The following is a 24,588-nucleotide window of genomic DNA, read 5'->3' as shown; positions in this document are numbered from 1 at the left end:
CCTGACCCCAAGAGAAGGAGAGTACAAACCACTGTACCTGCTTTGACCGACTTATTTAAGGTGCTGTGCCCCACTGGCTGGTAGTTCTTAGGCGGTGTGGCTTGCTGCAGGTACACGGAGTATATGGAACTTGAATTCACGGTCTGGGGTCCTTTCCTGGGGGACTGGGGCCTTGACCCTTTCTCAGCCAGAAAGGGCCTGATGGCCACAGTCAGTGGGGGTTCAGGTTTGCCATCACCAGCTGGAAATGCAGGTGGCCCCGCTGGCGGGTACGTTGGGCTTGGTGGCACAGAAATCCTCTGCTGGATCTGCTGCGAGGAGCCCGGCTGGTGGGTGCTGCCCGCGGCGGGCAGCGGGGCAGGTTTCTGTCGACTGGGCAGGCCTGCGCTGGGCCTGGGCAAGCTGCCCTCCTTCCTCCTCTCCAGGGAGTTCGTGGCCCCTGGGCCCACGGGCGCAGGACTAGGGTATGCCCCGTAGCTCTGAGGCAGTGGCTTGCCGACACCAGGGGTTGGGGCTGGCCCTTTACCCATCTCGATGCCCTGAAGTTAGATGTTAAGAAAAACAAAGTCATCCTTTGAAAAGTGAAGCATATTTCCATCCAGTCACAAGAATACAAAGTCAGACTTAGAATCCTTTAAATGGGCTTGTGACCCAGGGCAAGAGGAGAGGGTTGGGGTGTGGGGGTCAAACGCAGTGGGGCTTGTCATCTGTCTGCAACAGAACACCCCTAACCAAAAGACCTTGCACACTGCTCGGTGCTTAGGGCCCACGAACTCCTTCAGACTGGGTATAATTTGGACACTAACAAGAGTAATTTGCTTCATGACACCTCCTGCCCCTTAGATGAAAACGAGGGCCGAACAGTGACTGGTTAGGAGCTTGCTTGTGTGTTACAGGGATAATGACAGAGAGCCTACCAGCTTCTCCGTGGCTCCCAGAGCTGACAGGGGCACAGGCTGGCTAGAGACGGTCCCCTGCTTGAGCGGTCCCTCCACGCTCGAGCCCTTCCGGTCCACACTGGCAGTCTGCGTCGGTTTCCCTGAAGAGCTAGAATTCTGTTTTAATGTTGGCCAGTTTCCATCATTGGCTTGAAAAGAACACACAATTTAAGTAAAATTTTTCTTGAAATGAGTTGCACTAACATAAGAGTACCCCCTGTCAGAAGCGAAAGTCACTGTCTGGACCATCACACTGACGGAGCCGCACGGCCAGTTCCTTGCCGACCAGCCCTCGTCACATGCTGGCGGGCGCACCACAGCACGCAGGGCAGCCTCTGCCTGCAAGGTGCTCGTTGTGCGGAGCCCAGTGATGACCAGCCCGGGAGAGGGGCCAGAGGACCAGAAACCCATTTAAATACTGGTCAAAGCCATCACCATCAACACTAGTGAATAAAATAAGCACCGGCACTTACTACTCTAGCACTATTCATAAACACACTTACACACAGTAAAAACGACTCATCTTTGACTTCATACAGGTTTGACCCGTTCTGCTTCCATACTTCCAGGATGAAAAGAAAACTTCAGCTTTAATCTGTTAGCAGTCTCTACCCTCTCCAATGCTGCCCCATCACAGCAGGCTGTTCCCGCTGATTAGAGCAGCAGGCTGTCACTCTGCGGCAGTGATCAGAAAGCCAGTCAACCCGTGTTTACAGGAAGACACTGACAGATGATTTTACAGAGCCTTTTCCAAACTGAAAAAAGGGTGCAAGCACTTCCGGCACCCCAGGCCCTCCCCCCTCGGGGGCTGGGGTCCAGCTCTGACCAGGCTCGTTTCGCGCCGCAGCAGGCACAGGCTGGACGGAAGCCGTCAGCCTTGTGGGACAGTGTGGCCCCTTCTGACGAGATCAGGCCCCTTCTGCCCCTAGCTTGGCAGGTGGGTGACAGAGAAGTGGCCGGGAAATTCCTCTCCCTTGCCACAGCAGCGCGGGAGCCAGGCCTGCGACTCGCAGACAGGAGGAGCGAGCTCACACTGCCCTGGACACAGGTGGAGCAGGCGGCACGGGCAGAGCCTCGGGGCGGAGTGCCTGGCAGCCACACCTGGGCTGCTCCAAAACCAAGGACACGCTCTGCAGCAGCTTGGCTATGCTGCTAAGTTACTCCATCGCAGGCTCCAGCCGGTGCCAGCCGAGCTGCTGGAACAGCCCTGCTGGTATTCCAAGGCCCCAGGCCAAACGTCACCTTGCTCCCCATGGCCTGTCCGCCCCGTCCAGGCCACAAGTGGGTGTGCTCACCTGTCCCCTTGCTTACATCTGAGACTGGGAGGTAGTGGACAGAAAAGACAGGTTCACCCAGAGGCACCGAGGTGAAAACTCAGAGCCCACTGCAGATGGCCGGCTGCGGTGGCGGACTTCCTTCCCATGACCTCTCCCGGGGTCACCGGGAATGTGGCTGTCTAGCAGCTTCTGACCTCTCACGGCCACGGGAGGTTTTATGGAAATCAGCCACAAAAGGACTAACAAGGGACTAGGAATTTCCTTTCTTCGGGATGGGGCAAAAGGTATAGGAGGACCATTTGGTTTATAAAGGGACAATCAACTTCAAGTACGAAGGGATTCTTGTACTGCAGATAAACTAAGAGCCTCGTAATGAACTCAGACAATCACCTCCATTTGGTAAAAAGAAAAGCCATGACCTTTGCGGTGTCAGCACTGGCTAGACCCTCCCTGAGTATCACCAGTGTGTGGCCCGGCCCACACACCACTCCTGTCTGCTGGAGGGAGGGACACAGTTATGTCCCTGCAGCATCTTTTCAAGTCCGGTGTGATAAGCAGACCTTTCTCAGTTTGGAAAGCCCAGCCTCTGTCGCTCTAGCAATGTAAGGCGGCAGTTTCCCCAGCCTACCAGCTCATACGGTCTGCGCAGTGCTGGGGCAGCCGCGGTCAGGCCCAACGGCTGGGGTCTGACACTGCCCACGAGCTGGTCACTCTGGCTTTACCACAGCCATCTGAGTGACTTGGAACCAGAACAGCCGACAGTAGCGGCCCCACCGAGCTATTTGACCGCAGTTGCACATCTGGGCTAAGATTCTGCCCCCAGAGTGGGCGTGACCCAGATATCCTGTGTTGTCGCCTCACTCCACAGCAGGAAGACCATGCTAGTGCTGGCCTCCTGAGGCCGCCTTCTCTGGGCCCTCCCTGTAAGGCTGTCTTCTCCTTGCAAGCCCCGTGAGGCAGGGGCCTGCACACCCGGAGAAGCATTTAAAATGAAGGCAGCACAGAAGTGGCTGGCTGTGCTAATATCTGCTCTTGGAAACAGACACACAAGTACTCCACGTACAGAGTGGTTCAAACTACAGATAACAGCTTATCAGAGAAAGCTGCACCTGGAGCGTCACGCCGGCCAGACACAGCCTGTGCTGAGACCTGGTCGAGACCTGAGGCCTGGCGATGCCCTCTCCTGCCTGGTTCGGGACAAGCCGTGAGCCCCATAGCAGGAGCAGCAGAGGTGTCGCTACTCAGAGGTGCCAGGCAAGAGAACATGAGGCCAATAAACAGAAGACTGCACGGTCCTGGAAAAGTCCTCTAAATACAGGCCTGACAGGACCACACAGTCCTGCTGTCATAGACGAAGGCATGCTATGACACTCAGACCTGTGCTCTAGTCCAGTGTCACAAGGAGACGTGTCCGCCCCATCACACAGGAAGTCAGCATGGAGAAGGCCTGGCTTTTTAGTGCACCAGCTGAAAATGGTGCCTCCCTCCAGGAAGGGGGGCACTCTCCATGGAGACCCTGCCAGCCCTGGGCTGACAAGTCCTGAGGAGAGTGACGCATAGCCCAGTGCTGGGGGCCCGAGGCCCGTCACACCACACGGTCACTGGGCCAAGGGCCTTTGGATGATGAAGACCACGCTGAGTGGGGAAAGGAGAGCGGCCACATGCTCTATTTCTGGGATCAGCACAGTGGTGGCACATGACTCCCAAATGCTGTCCCCACAGCCTCCCCTCCCCACTCCCTTACTGTCTCCCACTCACCGGGTTTGGATCTCCCATGGGCAGCACCTGAAGCAATAGTGAGAGACTGGGGCTTTACGGGGTCCCCCGGGGCTGCGTAGCTGCCGGCGCTGGGGACCTGGATGTACGGCCCCACGGCAGCAACCCTGCCAGGCGTGCTCAGGGGCGACTGCGGTGAAGACGCGCCATTCACGCGGCTCAGCTGCAAAACGGGAAGAAAGGAGCGTCACGATTCTCCTAAGTCAAAGGCCAGCATGGGCCTCGTGTGACGGCCTGCTCAGACCCCACGTAGAGCCTCACCCCGGAAAATGGGCATCTAGGTAAGCAGGGCTTCAGAGAAGGGCCTCGCCCGGTCCTGAGCCATCCTCTCTGAGAACACCCATCGTTTGGGAGCTATAGACACATCACAACTGCTTCCTTGGACACCCCTCCCTACGCACCCCCTTTCTGGGGGACACGCCCTCCCCATGGGCGGGCAGAGGCACCGGTCATCGCCTGGGCTCTGCCCCATACTGGCTGGGCTGCCTCAGGCAAGTGACAACCTCTCAGGACCTCTGTGCTGGGTCCCGAGGTCAGGACAGGGCTGCTGTAAGGACTGATGGAGCCATACAGGGCCCAGTGACAGGGCGGCACCAGGCGGGGCTCTCCTCAGGTCCCTGCAGGCAGCCCTACTGTTCTCAGCAAGGACACCAAGCCTCGTCACTAACTGCTCACACAGCACGGCCCAACAACAACAAACAACTTGTTAATGTGTCCACGTGGCTAGAGAACGGCGCCAGCTATTTGGACAAATACATGTACACGTTGCTGTGGGGATAGTTTTTAGATATGACTAACATTTAAACCAATAGGCTGTGAGTAAAGCAGGGTGCTCTCCACAGTGGGGGTGGGCCGCATGCAATCCGTCAAAGGCCTTAAGAGAAAAAGACTGAGGTCCTCTGAGGAAGAGGGGGTTCTGCCTGCAGATGGCCTTCGGACTCCAGCTGCAACATCAATTCCCTGGGTCTTCAGGCTGCAGGCCTGCCCTGCAGATTGTGGATGTGCCAGCCTCCACGACTGTGTGAGCCCGTTCCCTAAAATCAATCAATCAACCAATCAGCCAGTCAATCAATGATCACTCTCTCTACACACACACACACACACACACACAGAAGAGACTTCCCACCTGAGACAGTCACACAGGTACAATTCTCGTCTAAGCCATCGCAGCCAGGCAAAGACCCCAGAAGGCCAAAGCTCACCTCCTGAGAGCCACCTTCAGAGCAGCAGAACTGACAAGGATGCTTGTCAGACCCCAAGAGCACCAGTTACTGAGTGTGGATAAGGGGACTTTGGGGACACTGTCCCAGCGAGCTCGGCTGCCTGTCCCAGTCTGCACGCCCGAGGGCAGAGTGCCAATCAGCTGTGACTCGGGCACGACTTCCCTCAAGCCCTGAGCACCTCTACTGGTCACATTCAGCCACAGACAAGGCACAGCAGTCTTTCACTAGCTAGCCTCTCACAGGCTCTCAGCCACGCACGTGCTCATGAAGGCACCAAGAGTAACAGCAAGACCTGGGGATACCTGCCCAACAGGGCTGGGCAAAGTGGCCGTGGGATGTGGGGTACTGTACACAAGTTACCAAAGGAATAAGGTAATGACCTGGAGAAATACCCATGTTGCAATTCTTTAAAAAAAAAAAGACTAAGTTCAGAACAGTATGGATGATACAATTCCTACAATTCCATTTTCAATTAAAAGTTAAATACCTTCTATCTGTATTGAGCAAAAGACTGGGACCACTAACAACCATCATCTGTCAAGAATGAGAAGAGGGTGGAGGGACTTTCACATTTTCCTTTAAATATTTCTGTACTGTTTTAACCTTTTTCAGTGAGTATCTGTTACATTTGAAAGTTAAAATACCAGTTAAAGATTTTTTAAAGGCACTAACAGAAACTTGCTCGAGAGTTTACAAAGCCCTTCCACCTGGGTTCTCTCTAAGAACCTTCACAATGTTCCTTGGGGCGGGCAGGACAAGTCAGTTGATAGCAGGGACACAGGGCTGCCACGGTCACGGCCTTCACCCATGTAGCACAGCTGGAAGTGCAGAGTGGGGCCCAGCCTCGCACTACGAGGCCAGAGCCACAGCTCCCGGAGGGGAAGGGACAGCCCTTTCCGCACAGCACATGGAGGGCAGGGCACAGCCCACGGCTGCCCACAGGGGTGGTTTTGATTCCATGCTCCAGGATCTACTGCCTCTTTGAGAAAGAGAACTTCCTTCTACTGCTGTTTTGTATGGTTTATGGCCAATTGATGTTTTATCACCTGTGGCGCATGCGGAGAACAAAATGCCATTATCGTGAAAATGTGCGATTTTTAGTAGCGTATCTCACAGAAATACTTTCTTTCCCACGTGCCTGGATTTTCTTGCCGTACAGACGCTCACGCAGCTCGCTGATGCGCTTGTCCATCATGGCCACCTCCATGTTGCGTTTATTTAAAAGTTCCTTCTGCTGCTGGAGTTTTGAATTCTGTTCCTGGTTAAGCTGGTTCCGAATCTGCAAAATAAAAAACACAATTTTTATGTCTGCAATAATTAAACGGTCACATTCTCACTGGCAGAGATATTTAAAAAAAAGAGAAAGTAACTAAGTTCTTGTTGCAGTTACACATATGCACTGTCAACTGTGTGCTAAATAGTCACAGTGCAGATGAAGCCAGAGCAGGTTACTCAGAGGAAACAAAAGAGCCACTCCCTGCAAACAGGCGTCCTCTACAGAGCATCCAGAGAACTGGCACCGATAGTGACGACGAGGCCCAGGGCTGTCATTGTCAGGAATGGCGCTTCAGTGACACCTGTCCCAAACACATCTTCTGGGACCTAAGGAGAGGTGTCTGCTCCCCACCATGCCCCACGCTGTCCACTGAATGAGGCACCTCACCGGAGGCAGCAAGAAATTCACAGAGGACGGCCCCGAGTGCTGCACAGAATGTCCGTATGTCACATTAGTGGGCTCCAAGCAGCACTTTAAAAAAATGAAATAAAAAATAGAAAACAACAGTGCACGGCACGCGGGGTGAGTTCCATCCTGTCTCAGGTACACGGTACCAGGGCACACACACTGCATGTGTGGACTGTCAGGAGGGGACGAACTTTTAACCTAGACTGTAGCAAAAAATAAATATAAATTAAATATAGTACATTCCTCAGACCTCCCCCAAAAAACCCTTTAAAATCCTCCACTTTTAACAATTGTTTAAAGTGTAAAAAAGTCATAAATTCTCATTTTATTTCTGTGCATTTATATGAGAAAACTTAATAGCAACAACAGTGATTTTACTCTGTAATTAAATGTTCTCATTTCATAAAATGATATAATACGTTTTCTACCAAGCACTAATAGAATTGCAAAGCTTGAAAAATTATCTGCTGGATGACAACTTCTAAGAAATGGAAATCTGGAGGAGTGTTACGGAGCGGACGTCTGTGTGAAGCCCTTACCCTCAATGTGATGGTATTTGGAGGTAGGGCCTTTGGGGGATCATCAGGTTGGATGAGGTCAGGAGGGTGGGACCCCGGAAGGGGCTAGTGTCCTTATAAGAAGAGGAAGAGAGACCAGAGCTGTGAGGACACAGCATGACGGTGGCCGTCTACGAGCCAGGAGGCAGCCCCGCCTCCCAAACCGAATCTGCCAGCACCCTGCTCGCAGACTCCACGCCTCCAGCACTGCGAGACACAAATGTCTGTTGTCTAAGCCCTGGTCTATGGTATTGTTACAGCAGCTCATGCTAACACGAAGGTTTAACAGCAGGCATCGATCTCATCAAAACAGTTTACAGACACCTTAAACATCATCTACAACTTAATTCTTTATCAGTTCATTATATCACCAAGTAAATTCTGTGCCGAATTTCTGTACTGAAAACAGGCAAGTGAGAGAAGCAGGTCACAAAGAACTACACACTGCATGACCCCATACATATGAAATGCCCAAGCCAGGCAAATCCATAGACAGAAAGGAGAGTCCTGGTTGCTTAGTGCTGGGCGGGAACGGTTCTGAGGTGTGGGATCTCTTTCGTGGTGATGAAAGTGTTCTAAACTTGACTGTGGGGGGACACAGAACTCTAAAGATACTAGAAACCATGAAATCGTACTTTATGGGTGAATGATATATTATGTGAATTATCTCAAAGCTATCTTAAAAATTCTTTTGTACTGAATACGTTTTGTGCCTACTACTCAATTAGAGTCCATTAACTCGTTTCCAGCTCCTGAAGCTTCTGGTGTATGGAGCAGAAAGCCCGGAAAGTGTTTCACTATACCCATTCGCCTGACCCAGGCGCATTACCTGTAGCTCCTGGTACAGTCTTTTTAACTCCACTGCTGCCGGTCCCGTTAGCTTGCCATTGTAAGACTGGAACCCGTTCAGTTTTCCTTTCTTTAAGTCTTCCAATTGCTGACTGAGCTGGTCAACTCTTAAAATTGCAGTCTGTACTTCCTGCTTCTTCTCCTGGAACATGGCACTGAACCTTTCTATTTCAGCAGCTATAATTTCCCACCAAGAAAGAGAACAATCAGTTAGTTGATATTCTTTTTTAACAGTAGTTTGTTATTTTCTTTTGGGATGTCTTCTTCATTTCTATACTTTTAATTCAACTCTAGCATCATCTAGTGCCCGACTGTACTATGATGTGTATAATCCAAAGCATGTCTCAACAAGCCTTTGGGACACATGATGTGACTGCTCAGATGGCACACAAGTGTATTTTCACTCATTATTGAATACTCTTTAATCAGTCAGGCCACTTGGGAATGCCAGTGCACCAAAAGACCAAAGGCTCTGGAAGGGCAGGGCCACCCAGATCTGTTACTGCCGTAACACAAAGCAGGCACTAGCTGGATTGATCAGGGAAATCACAGAGAAGATGCACTCACAAACGTAAAAACTGAGCATCACCAGTACAGTCTCTCCGATACTCATAGAAAACATGAGCAGTGTAATGACCGGGGACCCTCACAATGATGGGAGTCATGGAGCACCCCAGTCCCAAAGCATATGTCACACAGGGTCGTCCTACTGCATCACTGGGGCTGAAGAGATCTTCTAAGATCACCGAACCCAACCACCCATCCTGTCCGACCAGGTGAACAGAGCGAGGCTTCAGTGCCCTTTCTCCAGCCTGCTCTGATCACACAATTACACAATTCTACTGGCGTGTGGCTGAGCGTGTCAGAGGCTGGACTCGTTTCACTTTATCTAGCCTGGTGTGTGTGGACGCGAGTGGAGCTGCGAGCACGTACACAGATTGCCATTCATTATTTTGCTGTAGTCCACTTGTCCTCTTGTGGCACGGATCTTCTTCAGCTTATTTTCCTGGGCTTCAACTCGTTCCTTCAACTTCTGAAGCTTTTCATTTTCAGAAATAGACTGCTGCTGACGGCGCTCCTGTTGCTTTAGAAAATGTAAACGCTGTTCCTAACAAAAGGGAAACAGCTAACTGAAAATTGGAACTACAACCACTTTTATACACTAAAAAAGTTTGAGTGCATCCCTCAGTACCACCTATCTTAATGAATATGAAATTATTGGGCGTAAGTAGGTGCAAGAGGGTAAGAGCTTGGGGGTTTGTTGAAGTGGATTTTACTGTGCACACCGAGCTATACCATTCAACAGTGTAAATGCTCCCACAGAAAGCCTTACAGCAGGAGACCATCAGCCTGACTTCCCATCGCCAGCATACAATCTCATCTCATCCTGCCTGGGAGCCCCTGCCTTAGCTTCCTGCTGTCAGTCCCAGATTTCCAGTTGCTGCAAAGCGGCTCCGGAGGGCCCTTATTTAAGCTCCTAAAGGAAACGAGCACTGGCCAGCGGAGGATTTTACACTGAAAAGGGATAAGGTGGTCAGTAAGGTGATAAACCTCTATCCAACAGTCCAAGGAAGTGTCTGTTTTCTTTAGGATTAGCTTCTTTAAAACTAAGGAAACACTGGGGGTCAGGGGGAGCCAGTGCCTCAGGCGGTTAGTGCTCCATGCTCCTAACTCTGAAGGCTGCCGGTTCGATTGCCTTATGGGCCAGTGGGCTCTCAACCACAAGGTTGCCAGTTCGATTCCTCGAGTCCCGCAAGGGATGGTTGCAGGCTCCACCCCCTGCAACTAAAATCGAACATGGCACCTTGAGCTGAGCTGTCTCCCAGATGGCTCAGTTGGTCAGAGCACGTCCTCTCAACCACAAGGTTGCAGGTTCGACTCCCGCAAGGGATGGTGGGCTGCGTCCCCTGCAACTAGCAACGGCAACTGGACCTGGAGCTGAGCTGCACCCTCCACAACTAAGACTGAAAGGACAACAACTTGAAGCTGAACGGCACCCTCCACAACTAAGACTGAAAGGACAACAACTTGACTTGGAAAAAAGTCCTGGAAGTACACACTGTTCCCCAATAAAGTCCTGTTCCCCTTCCCCAATAAAATTTTTTTAAAAAAAACTAATGAAACATTTATAGTCAGACAAGAACAGGACAATCTTAAAGTAAAAATATGTGCAATATTCTTTAATAGTTTTTTCCCTATTAATATGAAAACATACCTTAAGGATAACAGTCAAACATTAAATATTCATGGTCCCACATGTATGCATAAAATATACCTGACTAGGAGAGGTTTAAGTGTGATTATGCAGGCATTATACACTGCATTCTAAGGGAGGGAAATACATAAAAATCAGCATTAACGTGTGATTCACACTGCTGCAAACACGTAACAATTTTTTTTAATAGTAATACTCTTGGATCAATACTTGGAAAGGAAAAAGCAGAATTAGAAATTTTTTTTTTTAGAAAATTTTATAATTACATAATACTATGTACATTTCATCTTAGAAATCTTATTAATGAGATAAAATACTTTCCAATTTACTTAACTTTTAATTGTTTTTAGTCTTATAAATCCAATAAACTTTATAACTTTTAAAAAGTCCAAATTAAACTATTATTTACAGAAAAGTAGATACTGCCATGAATTACACATTTTCAATAAATGAAAAAAGTTGTATTGGACATTTGGTTACAGAAAAAACCTACAGATTTCACTTATATTAGAATCTAACAAAATAAATGAACAAACAACAGAAACAAACTCATAGATATAGAGAACTAACTGATGGTTGTCAGATGGGAGGAGGATTGGGAGACTGGGTGAAAAAGGGGTACAAACTGGCACTTATAAAATAGTCATGGGGATGCAGGGTACAGCATAGGGAATATAGTCAATAAGGTGGTAACAACTACGTACAGTGCCAAGTGAGCACTAGACTTAACGGGGTGATCACTCTGTAAATTATATAAATGTTTAATCGTGTTGTACACCTGAGACTAATATAACATTGTCAACTGTAATTGAAAAATTAAAAATAAAATAGAAAAGAATCTCTACAGAGAAAGCAGTATGAACCTCGGCAGTTATGTTTACATGTTCTCTTGATAGCAGTTTCAGAACATTTAAGATCATTACAACATGAATCATTTCCAGCGGGCATGGCATGTAGGTCTGGTTTTTTATTTTCAGTCCACAACTGAATCATTATTTAGAAAAAATTTAAATCCTACTGTCAGAGTTTCAACAGCAAATGTATAACTCGGCGTATGTACTGAGCAGTAACTGTCGCCTTACTGTAATTAGCCAAGCCAGCTCCCTGTGGAGTGGCATACAGGGAAGCCCTGATGGCCAAGTGTCACTGTCTTCTAGGCGTGTGACCAGCATCTTCCTCAGGGATCACTGGCTCCCGCTGGAACACTAATGCCAACTCTACCCGCTGAGCACACCCAAAGGAAAGAAGAGACCAGGATGACGGAAAGCATCCTCTCTCCGTAGTGGCGGAAGGTCGACCACTTCCCGGTGTGGGAGTGTGTGTGTGCAGGGCAAGGGTCAGATGCTCTTCCCGCTGCCGGGAAGCCCAGCCTGCATTTGTTATTTCAGAGGAGACAACAGACCCCGCGCAGCACTTCTGTGCTGAGATCCTAGGAATGGACCAGCCAGCCCATCTAAAACTACGGCTGGCGAACACACTGAGCGCGGCCCACCTCTGCTTTATAACCTTACCTTGGCAACCAACATTTGCTGCTGGTTTTCAATCTGCTGTTGTTGCCTTGCCGCCATATCTTGGAGCTCTGAGAGGGTCAGTTCAACACGCGGACTCCCACCCTGCGGAGAACAGAACGCACTCAGGCTGGGATGTGTCAGCACCTGCATCATCGCTTGTCTCTAGTGTCAGAGCACGCACACATCACTATTTTAAATAGGTTCCCTAGAAACTAGGAGTACACAAATTAGTTTATTCTCGCCTAAGAGCTTTCCTAATTGTTGGCTGCTTTGATTAAATATAAATAACAGTTTTTCTAATATGCCAGATACTACATGTAATAAGAGGTCCAACTTGAAGCAGACTTTTGCAAATGTGTATTGAGGTGACATTCCACTTTTTGCACTGGCTATTTAATAGGTGTATCTGAGTAAACGGGGATATCAAATGTTTAAGGATACACAACTTAAAAAAAATAAATGTGTAGGTGATATCTAAGGACAAATGTTATCTCACTGCCACCTGGTCTCGAGAAGCTAAAATACGTACGATTATAAAACACAAACACCTTGTTAAAAACACCGTATATGTGGACTAGAGCGAGGACTAACCCATTACGCACAGAGAATTACATACAGGAAGTGAATCCAAAGGGTAAAACCTCGAGGAGTGGCAACTGATGGAATTTGAAAGCATGGCCCCGATCTCTGTTAAGGATAATAAACAATAAAATCGGGCGTTTTATTGTGCTTACCATGTGCTTTATGCTTCTGAACTAAGTACTTTCCATTTAGGAACTCATTTAAGCCTCGTAATGCCACTATCACGGAGGTACTGTTATATTCCCATTCTACAGGTGAGAAAACGGCAGAGAAGTTCAGGTAACCTGCCGCAGGTGAGACAGCTCACGGGGGCAGAGCAGAATGCAAGTCCTCGTCCCGGACCGTCCCATACAGCACACATGACCGAACACACGCCACTCGCATGTACCACTGTGCTAGACGTGGGATATGTACCGTATCATGTAATCTTCGTGACAAGTCTGTGTGGTAGGCACCTGAGCCTCGCACCGGGTGAGGAATGGTGGGGAAAGGTGACGGGACACACTGAGGGCACACAGCTAACTAAAGGAGCAGGGCGCTGATTTAGCCAAGCCTGTCCTCCTCCAGCCTCTTCCATTCTAACCATGCGGCTCAAGGGCCCACCTCGGAGCTCCACTTTCTACTTCTAGGCCCATCTGCACTTTCAGAAGCCCTTCACTTTCCACCCCCCTTATGCCCAGTGGTTCCAACCGCTGTTCCTCTGACTCCAGCCTCCCCCAAAGCTTAGGGTGTTCAAGTACATTCTTGATTCTTGGAAAATGGAATCAGGAATTCTTCAACAGTCTTCGCTGGAACCCCAATTCTGTTTATCTAGGATCCTGAGGAAGCAATATGGTCCAAGCCCCTTTTCTTTTTCAAGCCGTTGTTTCTCAGTCTAGTTGTGTAGGACACAGCTCCCTGGCCCGTGCTGGCGTGTGAGCCTTGCGCTCCACCTTCCCCCCCGCCCCCAATCATCGGCCGGCCGCTCACAGCATCTCATGGCAGCTCTCACTGGTTGCTGGCCACTCACACTGGCCACCGGCTGCTCATGGCAGCACATGGTAGCCCACGGCAGACCACAGCAGCCCACGGCAACTCACACTGGCTGCCGGCCACTCACATTGGCCACCAGCCGTTCACAGCAGCCGTTCATAGCAGCACACAGCAGCCCAAGGCAAGGAGAGCTGTTGTTCACAATCCTAGCTGTAGAGGGTGCAGCTCACTGGCCCATGTGGGAATGGAACTGGCAACCTCAGTGTTAGGAGCACGGCGCTCCAACCGCCTGAGCCACCGGGCTGGCTGCAAGTCCCTTTTCAAAACTAGATATCATAAATGGCCAAGTCACAGAAACTTCCATTTGAAAAGAAATTTGTTTATTCTACCAAAAAATACCTGGAAGAACCATTAAATGCCCCAAATCTGTTTTATGCTAATAAAGGGGTGCTAATTTCCACCCAGTGCGATTTTCCAGTCCTAACAAAAGGTTATTTTTTGAAACTTTCAGAATTTTTACTCCTTATACATATTTTTGACTAGAGAAAAATGATGTCCATTCAACTAATCTTTCAATTAACATTAATTTTACAACTTAAAAGAAAAAACAAAAACTATCTCTTTGGTCTCCTTTGCCCACTAATGGCTTAGAATAACAATGTGAAGAAGATAGAAGGAAAATATAACAGTTCATTATTCTGATAATTACACTTGTGAACAAGAGAGAGCTCTATGCATGTGTTGTGTTGTATGTGTATTTCTAACTGCAAAACTAAGATATACTACGTTGTCATAAGTAATTCAGGTATTTATCTTATTTACTAATATGAGGTGTGATCAAACAATACAGTGAATGTTTAAATAAAAAAAAATTATTGCAGTAAAAGACACATTGCCATTAATTCCCCTCAAAATACTACCCCTCACTTCGAACACACTTATCCCATCGTTCTTGCCACTTTCTGAAGCAGTTCTGGAAGTCCTCTTCCATGAGTGTCTTTAGTTGCGCTGTCATGGCTGCCTCGATGTCTGAATACATTCAAAACGTTTACCTTTCATGGTCATTTTGACTTTGGGGAAGAGCCAGAAGTCGCATGGTGTCAGATCCGGTGAATAAGATGGATGAGGACACACCATAATGTTTTTATTTGACAGAAATTGCCATACCAGAAGCGATGTGTGACACAGAGCCTTTCCGCTGTGATCAAACAATACTGTGAATACTGCTGCGAAGTGCCATTCAACGGAAAGGCACTTCAATATGGGAAGCAGTAGTCAAACCTTAGTAACAGTGTGTGACAAGTTTCAACTTGTTCGGTGCAGTCAGTTGGGTGTGAGCTATGGTTGTGAGAAGGTGTGTTGTAAGTGTGCCGTGAATCATCCTCCAGCATGACAACGCTCTGTGTCACACATCGCTTCTGGTACGGCAATTTCTGTCAAATAAAAACATTACGGTGTGTCCTCATCCACCTTATTCACCTGACCTGGCACCGTGTGACTTCTGGCTCTTCCCCAAAGTCAAAATGACCATGAAAGGTAAATGTTTTGAATTGATTCAGGACACCAAGGCAGCCACGACAGCACAACTAAAGACATTTGCGAAAGAGGACTTCCAGAACTGCTTCAGAAAGTGGCAAGAATGATGGGATAAGTGTATTCGAAGCGAGGGGGAATATTTTAAGGGGGATTAATGGTAATGTGTCTTTTACTGTAATAAAATTTTTTATTTAAACATTCACTGTATTGTTTGATCACACCTTGTACATAGTAATTTAATAAAATTTTATTGAAGTAAATCTGACACAGAAAACTGACACAGTATAAATCATAGTGCACAGCTCAAGAAATTATTTCAAAGTAAACATGCCTGTATAGTTTAATTGTATTAAATGGGTTATAAAAATGCAAGCTACCATAAACTAGTAAGTCAACAAATATGCAACATCTTACACTTCAGTATATATTCCCTTAATTGTTCAATGTGAACATTTAGCCAAAGAAGCACTTTTTTCAGTGTTTAAGAAAACAAAAACCTTCAATGCAAATTTGATCCTTTTATGATGGGCGTACTGCAATGCATTCTCTTTATGTAAACTAACCCCCATACCAACAATCTTACTCCATATGAACTCAATTTATTCAAACAAACCTATGAGCTCATTCCTCACTAATTTCTTTTCATTACATCTAATGAGAAGAAGTCAAATCCTGTTTCCTTGGGCACATCGAGGTCCCTCATTATGGTACAGCTACCTGATGAGTTCAACTATAGGTGACAGAGCGGACTAGCCACTTGTAGGACTAGTACAATTAGTGGAAGAGTTCTCTCAGTGACAGTGGGCAGGCCTCTACAAACACCAGCTCAGAGAAAAGGAAACGCTTCACCAGCCTTCAACCACTCCGTTCCAACACCCTCCCCGCTGGGCTTGGGGTCCCTCCCCTCTGGGCTTGGGGTCCCTTCCACACCAACGTCTACCTGAAGTCTGGATTCCAGGCCAGGTACTGATGCTCCTAATGAACTCTCCAGCCTATCCCTCACATCACCCATTTTCCACAACAAACATGGCCCACCCAACTCCAGGTCTAACTCGCCACCCCACCCCCAAGAGCAGAGAAAAACAAACCTCTCCTCTCTGTTTCATAATCATTTATCTGGTCACATTATCCCCTTCCATCCCCAAACTTCCACAAATCTACTTGTGGAACAATAAGAGACTATTTCTATAACTTATAAATAAACTTTTAGATACTTTCCTCACAGGAAACTTATCCCAGGGACCCTCTAGCTAAAGAGAGACTTCCAGTCCATCCGGCTCCCACAGCACCTGGCCCAGTCCGTGATCAGTCATCAGTGATGGTTTGTTGAATGGATCTGTAAGTGACTCGGTACTTCCTCACCCTTCACCATAACCCAACCAGCCTCCAATGTGCACAGATAGCAGCCTTCTGTTCACCCTGTCTTCCTATGAAAAGCCTACGTCCTCCTCACCATTGTAACTGCCTCTCCAGATCTTTCCTGACACCTCATTAACCCACATTTCCTCTGGCCCCCATCACGCCCCTGCTAACCATGCCCCTAACTCCTGCGGCTCCTCTGTTTGCTGACAGTGATTGTGAAGGACTCAGAAACTGCTGTTTCTGAGTGGTGTCCATGTCCAGCACCACAACACCGTGACCGTGATAATTCGTTTATCCTCGATGTGCTGGATGGACTCCTAGACACTGCAGGCAATAAAATGCAGTTCCTCCCTGTTCTCAATGAGCCTGTTCTGAAAAATGAGACAAGGATCTATCTCACTGACAGGTCACCCAGCAAATTCAGCTGTGAGGAACTGACCCTGAGCTCGCTTTTTATCCTTACACTGTCACTGGGAAATAAGAACTGCATTTCCCAATGTTGCAGTGAGGTCATGGAATGCCACCATGCACTCTTGTAAAAGCGTGCTGTTCAGCCTAGCACCCATCCTAGAAAGCCTGGGAGAAGCTGGGCAAAGCAGGACATTTCACAACACCACACTCAGATACCCTGGGTCCAATCCTATGGCAACTGAGGATGTGAAATAAAGAGATGTCTTTTAAAACCTCCCACCCCAAAACAATGAACCGAAATGAGAAGTGAAACCCTCTGTATATTATTGTTACTGACTTTATAGAAATTTCAGATACAACTATTATTACACAACACTCACAGTAGACAAATATATAACATGGTTTTCTAACTTTTGTGGGCATTTAAATTTAAAATTAGCAACTTAAAAATACTGATAAGCATACAAGTTCTGACAATTAAGTTCACAAACTTGTTGCAACGATGTCGCTAACCTTTTTTGATATCAGAGGGATTATTCATTATGAGTTTGTATCAACTGGACAAACAGTTAACCAAGTTTACTATTTGGAAGTGCTGAAAAGGCTGCATGAAAAAGTTACACGACCTGAACTTTTCGCCAACAATTCATGGCTCTTGCGTCACAACAATGCACCAGCTCACACAGCACTGTCTGTGAGGGAGTTTTAGCCAGGAAACAAATAACTGTAGTGGAACACCCTCCCTACTCACCTGATCTGGCCCCCAATGACTTCTTTCTTTATCCGAAGAAAAAGGAAATATTGAAAGGAAAAACATTTTGATGACATTCAGGACATTAAGGATAATACGATGACAGCTCTGACGGCCATTCCAGAAAAAGTTCCAAAATTCCTTTGAAGGGTGGACTAGGTGCTGGCGTCGATGCATACCGTGTTTCCCCAAAAATAAGACCTAGCCGGACCATCAGCTCTAGTGCGTCTTTTGGAGCAAAAATTAATATAAGACCCGGTATTATATTATATCATATTATATTATATATTACATTACACATATTCTATTATGTAAAACCTGGTCTTATATTAAAATAAGACCGGGTCTTATATTAATTTTTGCTCCAAAAGACGCATTAGAGCTGATGGTCTGGCTAGGTCATATTTTCAGGGAAACGTGGTAGCTTCCCAAGGAGAGTACTTCAAAGGTGACCATAGTGATATTCACCAATGAGGTATGCAGCACTTTTTCTAGGGTGAGTTGGCGAACTTAATTGTCCAACCTCGTATATTCTAGTCCATTTCAGATAAAAAATTTCAAAAACACCCACACTGTCAGTAAGTTAACAAGATGAAATGACAACAGTGGAATCAATGTTTACTTTTCAGACCAACTGTACTAATGCCTTTACAGGCGCTAAAATGGAGCCATTCGCAGGATACCACAGAATGAGTTTTGAGAGCCGCATATGGCAGTGCAGCCACCACCCCAGAAAGTGTCCTACTGTGCTTCCCGGTGGTCCTACCCCTGCCCCTGCCCCAAAGCCAGTGACCTGCGCTGGGTGGTGGGTCAGGACGGCCCAGCTTGGTGAGCCCCAGAATTTCACAGTGACGGGATCCCACACACAGTGTGCTCTTCTTTGTGTCTGGCTTCCTTCCCTGGCCATGTTTTACAGACTCATCGTGTTGTTCCTTCCCTGCTCAGCAGGGATGGTCTGCCCAGTCGTGTGGACAGACCATTTTGTTTCTCCATTCATCTGCTGATGGGCATTTGGGCTGTTCCACATTTTGGCTACGAGGAATGGAATAAAGCCATCTTAATACTCCGGTACCAGGATTTATGTCAACAAGTGCTGGGGTTCTTCTTGGGTGATTAATGTCAGGAAGTAGAACAGGTGGGTTGTACAGTAGGTGTGTCTAGAAACTGCCAGACTGCTTATCAAAGTGAACTGTCATTTCACACTCCCACCAGCACCATCCTTGCCAACACTTGATGTTGTCAATGTTTAAATTTTAATTATCCTTTTTATTCTTTTTAAAAATTATCCTCTTTTTAAATAAAATGTTAACCTCTTGACAAAGAAAGAATTCCATATAAATGGTATTTTGATAAGTAATGAAAAAAGTAAGCATAAAAATGTCCATAATTAAGCCATCAACCCCAAATATACTACGATTAGATTTCCAATCAGTAAGATGGCCCACAATTTGCCAAAAGTTAGATACGAAAAGGAGGCTTATTTCCCATATTAATGTCTCATTTGTACTAATTATGTGTATGAGTCATGAGTCATAAAGCTATCAAAATAATGTTTGAAAAACAGGTTATAAGAGCTAGATTTTTTACGATATGAAGAGACAACTATAACTCACTTGATAATTATGGTTGAAAGCTTTAGATAACAAGCCAGTTGATAACATGGCTTTAATCAAATGTATTTTTGTCTCCTCGGGTAATGTTTTAAATATAATTTTGAAACTGTTGTTACAGTAATTCCATTATTAAAAACATAATAAAGTTTCTCAAAACAAACTATTATAGACAATTATGCAATATACACGTCTCCCATCACAAGCTACTAGTAATATGCTTTTGTCGATTTTTAGTAAGACTTGGTTTTACACCCCACCTAACGTACTATTGAAACATTCTGCAATATGTATCAAATGTATGTTTCCAGTACATGCCCAAACAGCAAAGTCTGCAATTTTATCTATCATAGCGAAAACAGGTGATCACATTGTACACTGTCTGTTAATGGATCTTCACTATCATGGGTCTTCAAAAATTACACCAGTTTCCAATTTTTTCTTTGGTATCATGACTCATCCAAAAACACACTAAATAAATGCTCTATAAGAAGTGATACTTTGACAGTACAGTTTCAGGGAAATAAACAGTCACCAACTTACTGAACGCAGAGAACAGGATATGGCACAACTTGGATCTGGACGGGACACATGGATGCGGCCAATGGCACTCTGAGCACACACATCAGGGATGGGGAGGAGGCCGCCTTACGCAGCCTCTGGCCCACTGTGCATGTGGCCCACTCTGCAGTGCTCTCTCGTGTAGATTGGTGACCCTAGGGAAGGTTTCTTGTCCTGTAACTTTATTTTGAAGTTCAGTCTGACTGCAATGTCCCTAAAAGTTGAGAAACTGGTGAATGATGCAGAAGGAAGAATCTATATCTTGAAGTCCTCCCAAAGAAAGATCCCCTCGCACCCCGTCCCTCCCTCCAAGCACATGAACGTGAAGCTGCTTTTCCTCCCTTGGCAAGTACGACAAACTCATGACATGACATGTCATTTTCCAGCCATATTTCTGTTATTACTTAAACATTAAACTTATATAACAATTAAGTCTTCATTGCTCAATTCATGTTTTTACATTTGTGAAAATGACTTGGAAATCAAGTCGACCTTTATCTGTCCCACAGGATATGTACGCGCATTAGTTCTCTATGGCTGAGTAACAACAGATCACGCCTACACTCGTAGCTTGAAACAACAGTAAACATTCGTGAAGGCTCACAGCGGGTGAAAGATTCAGGAGCAGCTTGACCGGGCAGCTGGTTCCAGCTTGAGACATCTCCTGAGGGTGAGTCAAATGTCAGCCAGGGCCATAGTCGTCCTAAGTCCTGATGGGGGCGGGAGGATCTGATTCCAACCCGGCTCACTCACATGGCACCAAGTGGTGCCAGCTGCTTGGGGGGGGCTCAGTTCCTCCCCAAGGGGGCTCAGTTCCTGCCTGCTTGAGCAGGGCATGCTGGCTGGCCTCCCACAGAGCTCACAATCCAACAGAGAGCCAGGGGGAAGCTATCTTTTTTGTGAACTAGCCTCGAAGTCAGATGGTGTCACTGTGCCCATCTTCTTTGTTAGGAAAAAGTCACTAAGTCTGGGAGAGGAGGGGAACTAGCTCCACTTTGGAAGGGAGGCGTGTTGAAGAATCCGCAGGCATATTTTAAAACCACCACATTCATTTGCTGTAAAATCCCATGGAGACTCTAGATACTTGTATTGTTCTAGTGTTCGTGACTTACAGGAGTTTGGTTGTTATTCCCAACAGCACCGTCACAAGCCAAAGAACCAAGAGAATGTTTATGAGCATATGTTTAAGAGAACTGGATTATGTGCAATCAACAGAGGTTTTAACTATAAATGCTGTTTGTTTCCCTAACATCTGTTCCTTGGTGATCAGTTAATAGAGAAGACTAGTGGATTTGGTCAGCAGTTAAACATCTAGTGGCTAACGGGTCACTTTAGATGTCAGCTCTAATCCTGATATGCTGATTTGAATACTCAACCAAGTAACTCCATCTTTGGTTATAACAGACAAGAATAGTACCGCAATATTATTCAGGAAAAAAATGATTTCCCTATGCCTTCACGTTTCAATGAGACGGCACGGTATAGTTCAACAGTTCGTCCTCCTCGTTTCTTTTTGCACTCAGCTTCGATGGAGAACACCCCTTACCTATCGGTGAGCCTAGCCATCCACTCCTGGTCTCTCTCCAAAGGAGCTCTAGATCCAGTTCCCATGGCCGCGGTCACATTTTTATTTGTACACCCTGCCTGCAGCACTTCAGCTTCTGCATGTCTAAAACCAAACTCCTTCCCTTCCTTCCAAACCTGGCTTCGTCCCTCAATTCCTTACTTCTGTAGTAACAGCGCCTCATACTTTGCACAGAGGTGTGTGCCTCTCCATGCTAGGGCCAACACGTGCCCACCTTCATCTTTTTGCTCCCATTCTTCCTTCTGTCTACAATGCCCTTCTTCCACTTTCTAAACTCTATCTTCCCGTCAGATGTAGTGGCAATGCTATCTGCTTCCTGAAGTGTTCCCTGATCTTCTAAGGAATCTCTCACACAATTGTTCTGACACTCAGGATCTGACATCACTTCCAAAGATAGGAGAGAACTCAGTGTTTGTACTGAAGTCTGAATTCTAGAGATTCAACATGTCATGAGCACTTGCTACAGTATGTCAGACATTTATACATACCTGAGCTTACAGTTAATCTTAGTTGACACTTACAAAAAGCCTCTGAGGAAAAGAAGCTGATTTTACAGATGAGAGAGCTGAGCCTCTGGGCAGCTGGTTGACCAGCTCTCCCCAGCTCACATGGGTCAGAAGCAGTGTCAGAATCTTAACCGGTCTCCTGACAGCAGCAAACCAGATTCTTTCCATCACCCAGGAGGTACTGCCCTCCCAGCTTTCTCTTGTCGGGTTGTGACATAGGCACATATTATTGATCCTAACCAAAAGCCGTTTATTGTATCAAAGAGGAAACCTAACACCAGATACCATTTGTTGATTTATTATTAGTTTGAACTATATGAAAGTGCTGTTTTTGTAGATCAAAAATGGTCAAACATCAACAATTTCAGGTGCGTTAATCTAACAGGAAAGGATTAATGTCTCCCCACCTTGAAAAACGTAAAACTAAGATAATTTGGTTCTAGCATGTCATAATGAAGAAATAAAATAAACAGAAGAATGAGAACTCTAGGTATGAGAAATGACAAAACAGACCATGTCACCTGCCCAGCGTCACTGAGGGCTTCCTGGAGGAGGCAGGAGAGCTGAGGGGCCTGCCTAGCACTGCTTCTGTTATCCTAGAGGAGGGCTACATAAGCCAACTCCATCTTTGACTTTCCTGGAACAATTTCCTATAGGCAGACACACATGAATTAAAATGGACTAATTTTAAAGGCTTAGGTCTGATCATTTTTCTTGAGATGATTTTAAAGGAATTTGTTTCCTAAGGTAATAACTGTTCACATACAAAATAAAATGTTTAAGATTTCTTTAAAGAAAGAGCATTCTGTTAGCTAATAATAATTTATCTTGTTTATGCTGTCATCTCAAGTGACATTTCTTTTAAATTGTAGTCTGTAGATAAGGGGATGCCTTTTGAGCTTATGCATATATCTCCATAACCTTGAACATTTCATTTTCAAATATTTCCTTTGAAAATAAGCTTCTCTGAGACTCAAGTACGTAGTTGTTACTCTACTGTGAAGTACAGCAAGCAATGACCTCACACAGGCTCCCCGTCTAGCCACCCCCACCCCACTGCACCCCACCCTCAGGACACAGAATTCTTCCACACTAGCGCCAGAGGCATCTTCCCAAAACAGCTGAGCTTGTCTTCCTCTTACTTAAAATCCTGTGAAGTGAGCCCAGGCTCTTAGCACCATCCTCCCTCCCCAACTCCCCCCGCAACGCCCAGCTCTGCTCCCTCCTCAGCACGGCCTCTAGCCCCTTCCTGTCCCCACACTGTGGCTCCACTGTCACCAACACGTGTACAGCTCTCTTCCACCAGAGAGTTTCGTGTTCTCCCTCTGGCCTGAGCTCCACCTCCATAAGTTACTCAGATCCGGGCCTCCTCTATTTTACCACACTTTTCACAGTGTGCTGTGATTTACTTATTTACCCACCTAGGTCCAAAACACCCTTTCTTTTTCTGTGGAATTTGAGAGAGACTTTTCAAGCAGCCGCCACCAAACACCTTGCTTTTATAATGTCTTTGGTTGTCTCAAAAAAAAATAAACTGCTCATGGTAGAACTGCTTTAAAAAGAATAGAGGAGCAGAGCACAGGGTCTCCAGTACAATCTGTACACAGGGTACAGCGTGGTGGGCGACATGTCCCAGGAGGGCAGGGAGAAGCCCAGAGACACAGAGGGAGAAGACTGTGGTGCTACTGGCCCCTTCAGCTTCAGCCCGGAGCCCATGCTCGAGGACATCTGCCACCTCCACGCTGAGTTTGCTGCTGAAGGAGACTGGGACCAGTTTCACCAGCCTGGGAACCTCCTCCTGGCCTTGGTGGGGGCGGTGGGGGAGAGCTCTTTCAGTGGAAGCCCGATGAGGAGCTTGGCCCCCAAGCCTGGCCCCCCAAGGAATGGGCAGCCCTTCAAGGGGAGCCCAGTGACGTCCTCATCTACCTGGTACCATGAGCAGCCCGAGGCCGTGTGGACCCGCCCTGGGCAGTGCTCTCCAAGTGGACACCAAGCCAGACGCTACTCAGCAGTCTGTCCCAGGGCTCTGCCCGCAAGCACACAAACCTGCCCCAGGGGCCACCTGTACAGACCAGGCTGTGGGGACTGCAGCTCTGGCCCGTGAGTCCACCGGCCAGGCCGCAACCTAGAAACGTGGGCCTAGGACCTACAACTCAGCACGGCAGTACAGGTCATCGGCCTGGGGGCCCCACTTCCTGAGGTCTGAGGCTCAAGAACCTCTGGAAGACAGCCTCCTGGGATTTTTCTCACTCAATAAAAGTTTTGTTTAGCAAAAAAAAAAAAGAGAATAAAGGGAGAACTTTCTAAACCTGGGTGGTAGTTACCCAAGTAGGTTTGTTTTTTAAGTAATTCTTTAAACTGTACATGTTTTATACATTCTTCTGTATGTATATTTCACAGGAAAGAAATAAAGAATTAGAGCAAACAGCCAGTTTCCTATTTTGTAATTTAATCACCACGAGATATTTAAAATAACTAGTTTTTTAAAGTATAACTGGATTCTCAAGTATATCATTTCAAAAATGACCAACATCTCTAAAACAAAACTCTGACAAAAGAATTAGGATAAAATATATCCATGCTCACATAATATTCTAGAACATTAAATCATTCCTCTTTTTTCCTACCTCTTCAAAGTGATACATTTTCAGGTTTAGAGAGTATCTCTACTCGCCTATTTAG

General features: G+C 46.7%; 1 protein-coding gene and 1 pseudogene across 4 annotated transcripts in view; one reads left to right on the top strand and one right to left on the bottom strand.

The window, feature by feature from the left end:
• The window catches only part of PPP1R13B (protein phosphatase 1 regulatory subunit 13B), a 74,783-nt gene that overhangs the window by 6,264 nt on the left and 43,931 nt on the right, over positions 1 to 24,588 (bottom strand). For 3 of the 4 annotated variants that reach the window (XM_033107472.1, XM_033107473.1, XM_033107475.1), the window contains exons 5-11: positions 12,031 to 12,132; positions 9,238 to 9,412; positions 8,285 to 8,481; positions 6,329 to 6,493; positions 3,974 to 4,154; positions 918 to 1,087; positions 38 to 539 (exon numbers count right to left, since the gene is read on the bottom strand). In XM_033107472.1, the coding sequence (XP_032963363.1) occupies positions 38 to 539; positions 918 to 1,087; positions 3,974 to 4,154; positions 6,329 to 6,493; positions 8,285 to 8,481; positions 9,238 to 9,412; positions 12,031 to 12,132 (1,492 nt within the window). The remainder of the gene's footprint in view (positions 1 to 37; positions 540 to 917; positions 1,088 to 3,973; positions 4,155 to 6,328; positions 6,494 to 8,284; positions 8,482 to 9,237; positions 9,413 to 12,030; positions 12,133 to 24,588) is intronic. The other variant, XM_033107474.1, reaches the window with a different exon arrangement.
• On the top strand, positions 23,534 to 24,035 carry LOC117023041 (dCTP pyrophosphatase 1-like; annotated as a pseudogene).

The sequence above is a fragment of the Rhinolophus ferrumequinum genome, chromosome 6 (assembly GCF_004115265.2).
Source record: "Rhinolophus ferrumequinum isolate MPI-CBG mRhiFer1 chromosome 6, mRhiFer1_v1.p, whole genome shotgun sequence".
NCBI classification, from domain to species: Eukaryota; Metazoa; Chordata; class Mammalia; order Chiroptera; family Rhinolophidae; genus Rhinolophus; species Rhinolophus ferrumequinum.
This window is presented reverse-complemented; position numbering and strand designations above follow the sequence as displayed.